The sequence below is a fragment of the Myotis daubentonii genome, chromosome 10 (assembly GCF_963259705.1).
Source record: "Myotis daubentonii chromosome 10, mMyoDau2.1, whole genome shotgun sequence".
Taxonomy (NCBI): domain Eukaryota; kingdom Metazoa; phylum Chordata; class Mammalia; order Chiroptera; family Vespertilionidae; genus Myotis; species Myotis daubentonii.
Window position 1 is genome coordinate 33,354,622 of NC_081849.1, and position 13,193 is coordinate 33,367,814.

At 36.7% G+C, this 13,193-nt stretch overlaps 1 protein-coding gene across 12 annotated transcripts in view; it reads left to right on the plus strand.

The window, feature by feature from the left end:
* Nucleotides 1-13,193, plus strand: part of AGK (acylglycerol kinase) — a 75,474-nt gene that overhangs the window by 35,701 nt on the left and 26,580 nt on the right. For all 12 annotated transcript variants that reach the window (XM_059712006.1, XM_059711997.1, XM_059712000.1 and 9 more), the window contains 2 exons: nucleotides 5,161-5,236; nucleotides 11,098-11,190. In XM_059712006.1, coding sequence (XP_059567989.1) covers nucleotides 5,161-5,236; nucleotides 11,098-11,190 — 169 coding nt within the window. The remainder of the gene's footprint in view (nucleotides 1-5,160; nucleotides 5,237-11,097; nucleotides 11,191-13,193) is intronic.

The following is a 13,193-nucleotide window of genomic DNA, read 5'->3' on the forward strand; positions in this document are numbered from 1 at the left end:
GTTTAAGTCTTTAACCCATTTTGAGTTAATTTTTATGTATGGTATCTGATAGTAGTGTCTGGTTTTACTATTTTGCATGTGGCTTTCCAATTCTTCCAACACCATTTATTGAAGAGGCTTTCCTTTCTCCAGTGTATGTTTTTGGCTCCTTTGTTGAAAATTAATTGTCCACGTATGTGTGGGCTTGTTTCTGGGCTCTCAGTTCTGTTCCATTGGTCTGTATGCCTATTTTTCTTTTTTTTTTACTAACACCGTACTGTTTTGATTATTGTAGCTTTCTAGTATAGTTTTATATCAGGGAGCATGATACCTCCCACTTTGTTCTTTTTAAAGATTTCTTTGGCTATTTGGGGTCTTTGTGGTTCCATATAAATTCTAGGATTAGTTGTTCTAATTCTGAGAAGAATGTCATTGGTATTTTAATAGGGATTGAATTGAATCTGTATATTACTTTAGGTAGTAAGGATAGTTTAACAATATTAATCCTCTCAATTTATGAGCAAGGTATATCCTTCCAGTTATTTGTATCTTGTTTAATTTCTTTCTCCAACCTCTTTTAGTTTTTTGGTATACAGGTCTTTCACCTCTGGTTAAATTTAGTCCTAGGTATTTTATACTTTTTAATGCAATTGTGAATGGGATTGATTTCTTATTTTTTCTTATTCATTATTGGTGTACAGAAATGCAATAGATTTCAATATATTGATTTTGTGTCCTACAACTTTACTAAAGCTAATTATTAGTTCTAACAGTTTTTTGGGTGGAGTCTTTCAACTTTTCTATATGTAGTATATTGTCATTTGCAAATGATGAGAGTTTTACTTTCCATTTTGTATGCCTTTAATTTCTTTGTCTTGTCTGATTGCTGTGGCTTGGACTTCAGTGCTATGCTGAATAGAAGTGGTGAGAGTGGACATCCTTGTTTTATTCCTGATCTTAGAGGGAAGGCTTTTGGTTTCTGAAATAAGCTTCTCTAGTAATTTCTTGGGACGGAGTGCGGCTTCACAGGTATGAGGACAAGTCATGCCTTCTTTTAATTCAGCAGCTTAAGATATTTACCTACAGATTGTTTAAATTGGCTCCATTGCTCTGCCTAATTGAACCCTATTTGCCTGACATCGTTAAAGCCACTTCCTTCCCCATAAACACACCAGTCATAATGCCTATTGATCATTCTTGTTTAACAACATTACTAAATAATACCAACAATTGAACAGGTCCTAACACAACACAACAATAACTGAGTGGTCGTTGGTGGTCTGTGTCAGAATGCCACAGAACTCTGTGGGCTTCATGGTTAGAAGGATCAGATCTGTAGACTCTTCTGCTGTGTAATACTGTGGGAGCTACTTAATGTAAATGCTCAGTTTACTCATTTGTAAAATGGGAGAATAGCCATCCCATATAAAAGTACCATATATATAGGTGCCTTTAGATTAAATGAAATGATGCCTTTGAAGTGTTTGGCTTATTTCCATTTCACAGTAAGCATGGATAAAAGGAATATAAGCTGCTGCTGCTGTTATTTACCTGCAGGCTGGGTTCACAACATTCTCTACTTTGCTCTCCGACCCTTCCCGAAAGTCCTTGCACCTTTCCTGCTGCCTCCTTGAAATACTCTAGATCCTATTCCCTTAGAAACCTAGTAAGTTAGCAACTTGCTAATTCTGATGAAGGAAAATATATGGCAATATATTTTTGAGGTATAATCAGTTATTTTGAGTTTCTGCTTCTAAGAGATACGTGCATTTTTTAAAAATTAAAACTATTTTTAGGTCCGTTTACATTTTTACATATAAATGTATTTGCATTTTTTAAAGGTAGATTATTGTTTTAAAAGTGTAACATCTTTCTCTAAGGATGAGGCTAAGGAAAGGGTTTCTCTCCTAAAGTCACGGTCCCTTTAGCAGGCTAATCCCTGCACAAGCAGCACTCTGGAACTCTCCAGCATCTCTTTAAAGCTTTCACCAAAATTGCACTCTTTTTGTCATCTTGACTCTGCTCTGACACATAATTAATAACTTATTGTGTAGCTATTTCATCATGTAGTACTGGTTTAAAAGTATATAAGAGCTTTAAGAAATAAGATGACTGTGTGTTTAGCATTAATAAATAATACATTAAGGAGTAATTCTTTTTTTTGTGCATGTGTGAACTTGGAAATGGCTACAAGTATATAAAGTTTTTATTTCCGGTGCTATCTCACCCTTAATTATCTAATAAATCATGCATTTCTTACTGGTAGCACCTGTTTTTCAACCTTTTATATGGAACATTAGAAGGGGAAAAAATGTCTTTACTTTTATTTCAGAAATTTTCCATACCCATAGCATCACATAAAAGCGTGAATAAAGTCCAAATGTTCCAGTCTTCTTCTTTTTTTTTTTATTTATTTTTTTATATTTTTATTGATTTTTTTACAGAGAGAAAGGGAGAGAGATAGAGAGTCAGAAACATCGATGAGAGAGAAACATCGATCAGCTGCCTCCTGCACATCCCCCACCGGGGATGTGCCCGCAACCCAGGTACATGCCCTTGACCGGAATCGAACCTGGGACCTTTCAGTTCGCAGGCCGACGCTCTATCCACTGAGCCAAACCGGTTTCGGCCAGTCTTACTTCTTAAGCCAACATAAAGGAGTTTACAGATTTTCTGAAATGATGAATATAGCAGATTGAGACTTCTCCAGAGTCTTGCTCCTCAGAGTTAGATCCAGTCCACTTCCAGCAGAAATTCTCTCATCACTCTAGTAATGAAAGCACCCCAGGAAGGAGAAATATTTGCATTATCACTGCCTCAGCCATTATTGTCCGGTTAAGGCCCAGAAATGGTGAGCTGGGAAGGAGAAACTTCCATTTAGTTTTCATGTTCATTCTGTTAAGCATTCAGAGCAGCAGTAAAGATAGGGGACATTTGTTTAATTTGCTTTTTACCTGCTCAGTTAGGGCCTTGGTTTGAGATATTCTCTTGAATGGTTCTTGTGAACATGTATCCAAGCTTCTCAATTTCCTTTAATTCATAATAGGAAAGGTTTTGTGTTCTGTCTCATTGGTGGTTATTCTCTTTAGTGTAGGGGATGTGGAGTTTGGTCTATAGATGTTCCTCACTGGCTACCTCTGCATCTCTTTCTAGTATAAAACGTAGTCTAGAAAGTTAAAGCATGCATCACTGGTTAAAAAAAAAATTTTTTTTTGAAAGAGAGCTGAGTAATGTGGATGTAAAAGTTAGATGTTTGGCTAGTTGAATTTTTTAAAATTTTTATTGATTTCAGAGAGGAAGGAAGAGGGAGAGAGAGAGATAGAAATATCCACGATGAGAGAGAATCATGGATCGGCTGCTTCTTGCAAGTCCCCCACTGGGGATCAAGCCTACAATTGGGCATGTGCCCTTGACCGGAATCAAACCTGGGACCTTTTGGTCCCCAGGCCAACACTCTATCCACTCTGCCAAACTGGCTAGGGCTAGTTGACTGTTTTGAAAGTACTAATAAGTTGACCTGTCTTTCACCCAAACATTTCTCCAGGGATTTTATTCAACTTTGAGACTATGCAATTGGGGACTTTCTGCAACTTCTACATCCTTTGATTCCTAGGCGTTTTCGAATCCTGGCATGACTTGGACAAGAGTCACTACTGGAATGCTGTGTATGAGACTTTTAAAATACACAGACTCTTCTAAGTGCTTTGTAACTGTTGCTCTTGTTAAAGACATCACAATCATGTCATTTCTTTTTCCTCAGAATTTACAGGCCTGCATTTTTGAGATGGGTTTATTCATTTGTTTATTAACTCATTAGATCAGCCGTGAGCAAACTACAGCCTGTGGGCCAGATCCGGCCCGTTTGAAATGAATAAAACTATTGAAAAAAAAGACCGTACCCTTTTATGTAATGATGTTTACTTTGAATTTATATTAGTTCACACAAACACTCCATCCATGCTTTTGTTCCGGCCCTCCGGTCCAGTTTAAGAACCCATTGTGGCCCTCGAGTCAAAAAGTTTGCCCCCCCCTGCGTTAGATACTTATTAAATATGTTCTGCCTGTGCCAGACATACGCCTGGAGGCTAGGGAATTCGGGGACGCATAAGATTTGGTGTCTGTTTTTGCAAGGCTTCAAGCCTAGTCCTGAAGATTCTCTTGCAATTCACTAGTCCTCATTTGCTGTGAAAGTTCCCAAGACAGGTGTGTACATAGTGCTAGTTAACACACAGAAGGGCATGATGGTGCCTGGAAGTTTGGGGCAAGCTGTTGATTATCCTGTAGTTAGACAATTTCTAACTTTCTCTGTTCCAGCAGAAATTTGGTCCTCGTGGAAAAACATTTTGCTCTTTCTCCAGGGATTTTACTGCAGTTTAAGACTTAAGAAATGGATACAGTATTTGGAATTGTTACAAATGATATGCTTCTTCCCCAAAGGTTATGTCCACTGGGTTAGAATTAAGCAATATTCTATTTGGTTCACTCTGTTCCCTTGGGGCATATGAAAAATGTTACAGTAAATACATTCTCTTCCTTCTACCACTGGAATATTAATAAGCTCCTTGAGGACTTAATACATTATACTTAAGTTACAAGTATTTTTGTCTGCTTTTTCATGTGGTCTCTCCAGCTCCTACACCTGTCTAGCACATAGTAGGTACTCAATAAATACTTGTTGAATGAATCAAACATTGCTTCCTTAGTGGAGCCATATCCCATGTACATTCTTCTCTAGAGCAAGGGTAGGGAACCTTTTTTTCTGCCAAGGGCCATTTGGATATTTATAACATCATTTGTGGGTCATACAAAATTATCAACTTAAAAATTAGCCTATTATAGTTGGTCAAACATTTAATTACCTCACCTCTAATGCCTTGGCAGAGCCAGACCAAATGGCTCGTGGGCCAGACATTTACCACCTCTGCTCTAGAGGAACGACCATAAACTGAGGCATCCCAAATGGATAAGAGCTTATTGTGTTAGACAAACAGTAAACTTCTGAGGCCCCTGAGTGAGAGACTGACTCTATGTTTCTATCAGTAGAAACTCATTTCTCATTGTTATTTGAACAGTGTTTCTTCCCTAGTCTATTTCTTGTTCTACACAAGAGAAGGTGGTTGGGCTTCCTGTTCGTCCTCTTGAGAACTCATAAAATTTTTATATTTTTTCCTTTGTCTACAGCAAAGCAAGAACTCTGTTTGAAAAAAACGCTGCCCCAATTTTGCACTTATCTGGCATGGATGTGACTGTCGTTAAGGTGAGACTGCTCCAGAGTGTCGACTTGATCCCAGCTCCTACTCCTTATAACATAGCCTCTTCTTCTGACTTGTTTGCAGAAATCACTTACCACTTACGACAAGAGCAGAGCAATCAATGTTGTGTACTTGTTCTGATAATTAAGGCAATTTTGTTTTTATAAAGCATTGTCAGCTTTTCATCTTCAGAAAAGGATTAGATGGAGGCATAAGCTTGATTTCCTTTCATGTGAAGATAGGATGTGGAATTATTGTCTCTTAGAAGATGAAAATAGCATGTTTTTTCCAAAAAACAAAAAACCCCTGCAAATCTGAGTAATTAATTTAATTTTTTGCTAGTTCCATAGACAGGTAAACATTTTTTCTCTGATGAGGTATTATCTCTGGGGAGGAATTTTAAATGGTAAAGCTTCAGAATTTGCAAGATTTAGGTAAGAAAAACAGGTGACAAAAATAAGTTTGAGGGAATTATGTTGTCTCAGAAGATGCTTAAAGACTCCATTTTTGTTGACTTTTTAAAGTGATATGTGTGTGGTGTGTATAAGGAGTGCATATTTGATGAAAATCACTGTTACCATATTGCTAAGTCTATGAATAACCTATTTTTAACTTTACACACTTTCATTAAATAACAACGTAAAAGGTCATTTAGTCCAATTTACCATTTCATGGTGAACTCTCTTCTCTAGCTTATCTGAGACTAAGTTGTCTGCCTCCATGATGGAGGAACAGGGTTGGGGGGGAAAAAAACTAACATTTATTTAAGTCTCTGTAGTGCATACTCTGTGTATTAGAGATCATAGAATGTTTACTTGACACTAGTATTGTTCCTGGAATGTTTGGTTGAACTCACAAGTAAAACTATCTGAGCCTGGAGCTTTCTTTGGGGATTTATTTATTTATCTATATTAAATTTATTTAATGGCTCTAGAAGAACTCAAGTTCTGTTTCTTGAATTAATTTTGGAAAGGTAAGTTTTTCAAGGAATTTGTTCATTTCATCAGTGTTTTCAAATTAATTGGAATTGAGTTCATAATATCTGAAAGCAATAAAAATATATCTTAATAGAACAAAAACTTCTATATATAATATCTATAATATCCTCTTTTTAACTTTTAGATTTCTGTATCATCTGTACTATCTCATTTTCATGCTTAATATAATTTATTTTTCCCCTCTTTTTTTTTCTTTCTCTCAGTAGTTTTGTGAGAGGTGTGTCAGTTTAATCCTTGCCAAGAACCATCTTTTGGCTTGTTGATCCTCTCATTTGTTTCATTAATATCTAATTTATCTTTATTGTTTCCTTCATTCTACTTTCTTTGGATTTTTTTTTCCTGCTGTCCTTTTTTGACATTTTAATGTGGATGTTTATTTTTATTAATTTTACCCTTCTGTCCTGCTATATACATTGAAAGCTATAAATGTACCATAATTCAGCTGCATCCTAGAAGTTTTTGTTCTATTAAAACATATTTTTATTGCTTTCAGAGAGGAAGAGAGAGGGAGAGAGAAATAGAAACATCAGTGATGAGAGAGAATCATTGCTTGGCTGTCTCCTGCATACCTCACACTGGGGATTGAACCTGAAACCCAGGCATGTGCCCTGACTGGAAATTGAACTGTGACCTCCTGAGCTACGCTGACTGGGATGCATCCTAGAAGTTTTGATGTGTAATATTTTCATTGCTAAGTATTTTCTGATTTTCATCATGATTTTTGTTTGACCTATGAATTAGGAAGGCATGTTTTTAAATTTCCAAATTTAAAGTTTTTCCAAATCTTTTTGCTAATGATTTCTGATTTTATTGGTGTTTTTGTCAAAGAGTGTAGTCTATAAATTCCAGTATTTTAAAATTTGTTGAGACTTGTTTTGTGGCCTAGCATGTGGTTTGTTTTCATAAATGTCTCATGTATGCCTAAAAAGAATTTATATCCGTTACTGGAGAGCATATTCTGTATATGTGTCCGTTAAGTCAAATCTATTGTGTGCCTCAAATCTATGCCCTTGCTGATTTTTTCTTCTGTTTAGCTATAGGTTATTCAGAGAGAGAGGTATTAGAAATCTCCTATTATAATTGTGGATTTGTCTATTTCATGACATGGTTTTGTCAATTTTTGCTTTTTGTATTTTGAGACTATTAGTATATGCACTCAAATTCCACATTATTTTATTTTCCTTACATTTTGATCCTATCATAGAGTGACTCTCTTTGGCACTAATCCTGCTTTTTGCCATAGTCTGTCTTACCTGTTATTAGTAGTACTTGTACTAGCTTACTTTGGCTAGTTTTTGCCTGGCATAATTTTTACATCTCTTTACTTTCAGCCTTTTGTATCCTTATGTTTTAGATGCACCATTTGTAAAGGTGCAAAACAGGATATTTCAAAAATCAATTTTTTTGGCTTTTGACTAGGCCACTTAATCCATTAACAATTATTATAATTGTTGATTTATTTAGATTTATTTCTATAGTAGTTATCTATAGCTATATAACAAACTGCCTGGACAACTATTTTTCTGCTGATGAGTCTTGGTCAGAGCTGTTCTTTTGCTGGTTTAGCCTGGGCTCCTTACTGGCCTGTCTTTTCATGGCTTAATAGCTCATTTCTTTTTATCACTGAATAATATTCCATTGTATAGATGTACAACAGTTTGTTTATCCATTCACTTACTGAATGGTTGCTTCCAATTTTGGCAATTATGAATAAAGCCGCTATAAACATTCATGTGCAAGTTTTTCTGTGGACATGTTTTCTGCTCACTGGGGTAAATACCTAACAGGGCATTTGCGGGATTGTATGGTAAGAGTGTGCTTAGCTTTGTAAGAAACTGCCAGGGAGCATTTAGGGTCTTGCTTCCCAGCATGTCATCAGTTTGACTCAAAAAAACTCATAAAAATTCCCCCCTCAAAAGAAAAAGAAATCACCAAACTGCCTTTTCAAAGTGGCTGTACCATTTTGCATCCCCACCAGCAATGAATGAAATTTCCTATAGCTCTGTGTCTTTGTAAACATTTTGTGTTGTCAGTGTTTTGGGTTGTAGCCATTCTAATGGGAATGTATGTTCAAGGGAGGGCAAAAGTTGGGTTACATACAATATTGACCATATTTTCATTTGTATATTTTCCATCTGTATATCTTCTTTGGTGTGATGTTTGTTCAGATTTTTGCTCTTGTTTTTTGTTTGTTTTCTTACTGTTGATTTCTAGAGTTCTTTGTATGTTGTGAATACAAGTCATTAGATATGTGTTTTGCAAATATTTTCTCTTATACAGTCTTGTAAAGCTGTTTTGTAATTGTCTTAACAGTGTTTTTCCCAGAGCAGAAGTTGTTAATTTTAAGAAAGTCCAACTTGTCTATTTTTCTCCCATAGATCTTGCTTTTTGTTGATTTATCTAAAAACTCATTGCCAAACCCAGGATCATCTAGATCAGTGGTTCTCAACCTTCCTAATGCCGCAACCCTTTAATACAGTTCCTCATGTTGTGGTGACCCCCAACCATAAAATTATTTTCGTTGCTACTTCATAACTCTAATTTTGCTACTGTTATGAATCATAATGTAAATATCTGATATGCAGGATGTATTTTCATTGTTACAAATTGAACATAATTAAAGCATAGTGATTAATCACAAAAATAATATGTAATTATATATGTGTTTTCCGATGGTCTTAGACCCCTGTGAAAGGGTCGTTCGACCCCCAAAGGGGTTGAGAACCACTGATCTAGATCTCTCCTGTGCAATTTTCTAGAAGTTATATAGTTTTCTTTTATTTTACATTTAAGTTTACAACCCATTTTGAGTTAATTTTTAGGAAAAGTGTGAGGTTAATGTGTTGATTCATCTTTTTGCGTCATTATGCCACTTTTTATCTTTCCTCTTTGGTGCATTTGGAATTTTCATCTTAAGATCAGAGCCTCAAATGTGTTATCCCTGTTCATGTAACCTTTTAAATTATGGTCTGTTAAATCTGTCAAGATCTTTTTGCACTTTGGCTCTTTCCTGCCTGTACTTTTTTTACAAATATTTATTGAGTGCCTACTATTAGGTAAGCCCTATCTGTCCTCAGAGAGCTTCCATTCAAAGTGTGAAAGGAAAGGATGCAGAAAAGAAACATACAAATAAACACACGATTTTTCCAATGATGATAAATGCCAAGGAGAAAAATCAAGCAGGGTAAAGAGACCAGGAGTAATAGGGATGTTAGTTTAGTGCAGAATACCAAGGAAGGCCCGTCGGGTAAGATGACCTTTGAACAGAGACCTGAAGGGAATGAGTGAGTCATGCAGCTGCTCAAAGAGGGAAAGAATCCAGGCCGAGCAGACTGCATAGTCAAGGCGGGAGTGTGCTTGGGTGATTGAGTGCGAGTAAGGAGGCCATTGTTGTTGGAGTGGAATGAACCAGGAGAGACAGGGAGAGAGGGTGAGGTTGAACAAAGAAGGAGGGGCAAGATTATCAACTTTGTATTACTTTCGAATTCAGTAAATTATAATTTGCATCCATTGTTGATACAGTGTTGTATAGGAAGAGGCTGAAGGGAGAACCCTAAAGAGCTGTCACTAAGACTCTACCTACACTTTGATGTTGCTTCTCTGAGCATCTCACTTTGAGCCTAGACTGGTATCTAATTTAATTGTATTCTAACATATTATGTCCATATTTTCCCACCTTGTCTCCAAGGATATTGTTAAATAGCTTGCCAGGTGCCTTGCTGAAAACCAGTTATAATGTTTGTCTAGTTTCCCAGATCTATGGATCTAGTGACCTGTCAGAGATGAGCATGAGTCTGAAATGCATCACTCTTAGCCAACCCATGCTCTTTCCCAATGATCACCCATTTCGGGGTGCTCACAAACCATCCTTTTAATTTGGATTGGCATATTTTTTAATGAAATATTTGAAAATATATAATTATAAAACCAGTCATTCCAATTTTTAGAATAAAAGTAGGAACATTCATCATAAAATTAATGGTGTTAGTTTAGGGACTTCCTTTTTCCTTTGTGTTAACTGTCTTATTGGCTGAGGTGCTTTAGTCTCTCTGAAATCCAAATCTTTAATTTTTACCTATTAGTCTAGTATAGTGTCAGATGGAGGGAGTATTTCCTTATTTTAGCATTAGTTGCACTATGCCTATTAAAATTCAATGTATGGTTTTAGAGGTGGTGGCTTAGATGGCCCATTAAGTCTGCGTATGTATCTGAGATAAATATTATCAATAAAAATGGTGATGCTTAGGTGCGTCTTGACTAATTTGAGTCACACCTGTATTTTATGTACAATGTTCCTATGTACAATAATAACCCCCTTTGATTTAGTACAGTACCAGGTATGAGCAGTTACCTTGCTGGTTGCTTTACAATGGCATTATGGGGAAGCTAAGATTATCCCCTCTCCTAACACACATACTTCCATTGATTAGGAAATTAAGATCTGAGAGTTTGAGGCTACTCAGCTAAAAAGTAGCAGAGTTGAGACTTAATCTAGGTCACTTGGGCTCCCAAATCTGTGCTCTTTTCATCCCATTTGCTTCATATTTGCACTTGTACTTCCTGCTTTCAGATAAAAGGCACTGGTAAATGATGTCATAGAAAATGGAAATGGGTTCTCTGATGAGCTTTCTGTTAACAGATAAATCAAGTAAGGAGCTGACTGGGTGGTTTCTGAGGTCCCTTCCAGTTCTAAAGGTAGAAACTATAAAAACTGTATAGAGTTGCTTTGTTAGCTATTTAGTGTTTCATGTCTATCAATTATGTACAATTTAAGAAAATACTCAATGTATTTAATAACTTGTACTTTTTAGCCTTTCATCAGTGGCCCTAGGATAATAAATTGACCCAAGGCTTCCTTTGTATTTCAGACAGATTATGAAGGCCAGGCCAAGAAACTGCTGGAACTGATGGAAAACACAGACGTGATCATCGTTGCCGGAGGAGATGGGACATTGCAGGAGGTATGGCCCTTTTCCTGTGTGAAACCATTTGGGCGAGGGAGACAGAAAGTTGATCTTAGAGCAGTGGCATACAGTGGTTATAATTTAAGGAAATTATTTATTTGTAATCCATTTGTGGGGATTGTTTCTGACACAAGTATATCATTACTTTTTTCTCATGCACTGTTTTTTTTAGTCTGATAAAATTGAATAGAATAGGAAACAAAATGGTGGTGGGTACGGTAAGCTTTTTATATTCTGAAGGCTGTTATGGCAATCGTAATTTCAGTGATGAGGAAAGTTTCTTATAAAAGAAAGATTCCTTTAAAAGAGGTGTCTGTCCATTGTCACTTCATTTCTATCACATGTTTCATCTCCTAGAGCACATTAGGAGCAGAGGTCTCCATGTTCAGATGTATGCATCTGCCTTTGTTCTCAAGTTCCGTATCCTTAGTGCTTACTTTGGTCCAATAAGGCCAGGAAGCCTGAGCTGCTCTTCTTTTCTGAGCAATAGACTAGAACCTCCATTATATATTGGAAACTCCTCGAGAGCCTGGCACAGGCAGCCCTTCCACTCACCTTCCCATCCTGTGTACAGTTCACATCTACACCTCTTCTCTGCTCCATTCGGTGGTTTCATCGGTGTTCAGGAATCAGGAGCTCACCGCAGACAGGGCACTGTCCTATGTGTTTGTTTTTTTAACTATGTTTTTATTGATTTTAGAGAGAGAAGAAGGGAGAGGGGGAGAGAGAGAAAAACATCGATGAGAGAAACAGATCAGCTGCCTCCTGCATGCCTGCTACTGGGGATCAAGCCCACAACCCAGGCATATGCCCTAATGGAATCAAATCCAAGACCTTTTGGTGCATGGGACAATACTCTTCCACTGAGCCACACTGGCCAGAGTTGTCCTATGTTTGACTCAGCAATTATGTGAGCCTTAGTAAGCTTCTTTTTAAAAGGTTGTGCTAATGGTCTTGTAATTGTTTTTATGGCTTTTTAATGAAGTGTGAAGAATACTGATAGCATGCCAACAAAGAATGAAGGAGACCTCCTGACAGCCCCATTTAATCCTAGAATGCAGTCAGGCAGGAGGTGAAAGGAGAAGATGGGCATTAGCCTTTACTTTACAGTGCATTTGGTATGACCCAGTCATAAAAATATGCCCTGATAAAAAAGGAATATGAGAGCAATGTACCAAAACATAAATGACTGACTAATGATGGTTATTCTGCATAGTGGATTTATGAGGAAGTATTTTTTCTTCAGGTATTTTTCTGTTTTTACAAGACGTATGTACTATAGTTTTAAAATGAAAAATAAATTATGTAAAAATTGAAATAAAAAGTATCTTTTCTTAGAGGGACTACTATCCCCCGTGTCTTTACCTTCATCAGTGAGAAACATTTGTGGAGAGCAGGCATCTCGGAGTGTAGCCACAGGTTGTGTTTCCTATATGTGCACTTCACTGTGACAGACTAGGCTCTTGTATACAGTTGATGTGAGCACACATTTAGACCCATATTCTAGAACTAAAACATAATTTTACTAATATAATGTGGAGATTTTATAGCTATTTTAACTGAGTGTGGCCAGCATGGCTCAATGGTTGAGCATCAACCTATGAATTAGGAGGTCAGAATTTGATTCCTGGTCAGGGAACATACCTGGGTTGCAGGCTAGATCCCCAGTGTGGGCCGTGCAGGAGGCAGCCAATCAATGATTCTCTGTCATCATTGATATTTCTATCTCGCTCTTCCTCTCCCTTCCTCTCTGAAATCAATAAAAATATATTTAAAAAATTAATTATTGTATCTTAGTCTTGATTGTACTATGGGCCTTTGGTCAAGAATAAAATTTAAGTTAGCTCTGATCCGATTAGAGAATACTGTGTGTTTCAATAGCCAATGCAGCTTTTGACATAGTTTCTAGGAAGAAAACAGGAAGAAGTTTGTGGTCCATGAAAATTGAATCCAGTTCTTTTATGATAAAGGAAATACATGTTGTTCATAATTTTTCTGTA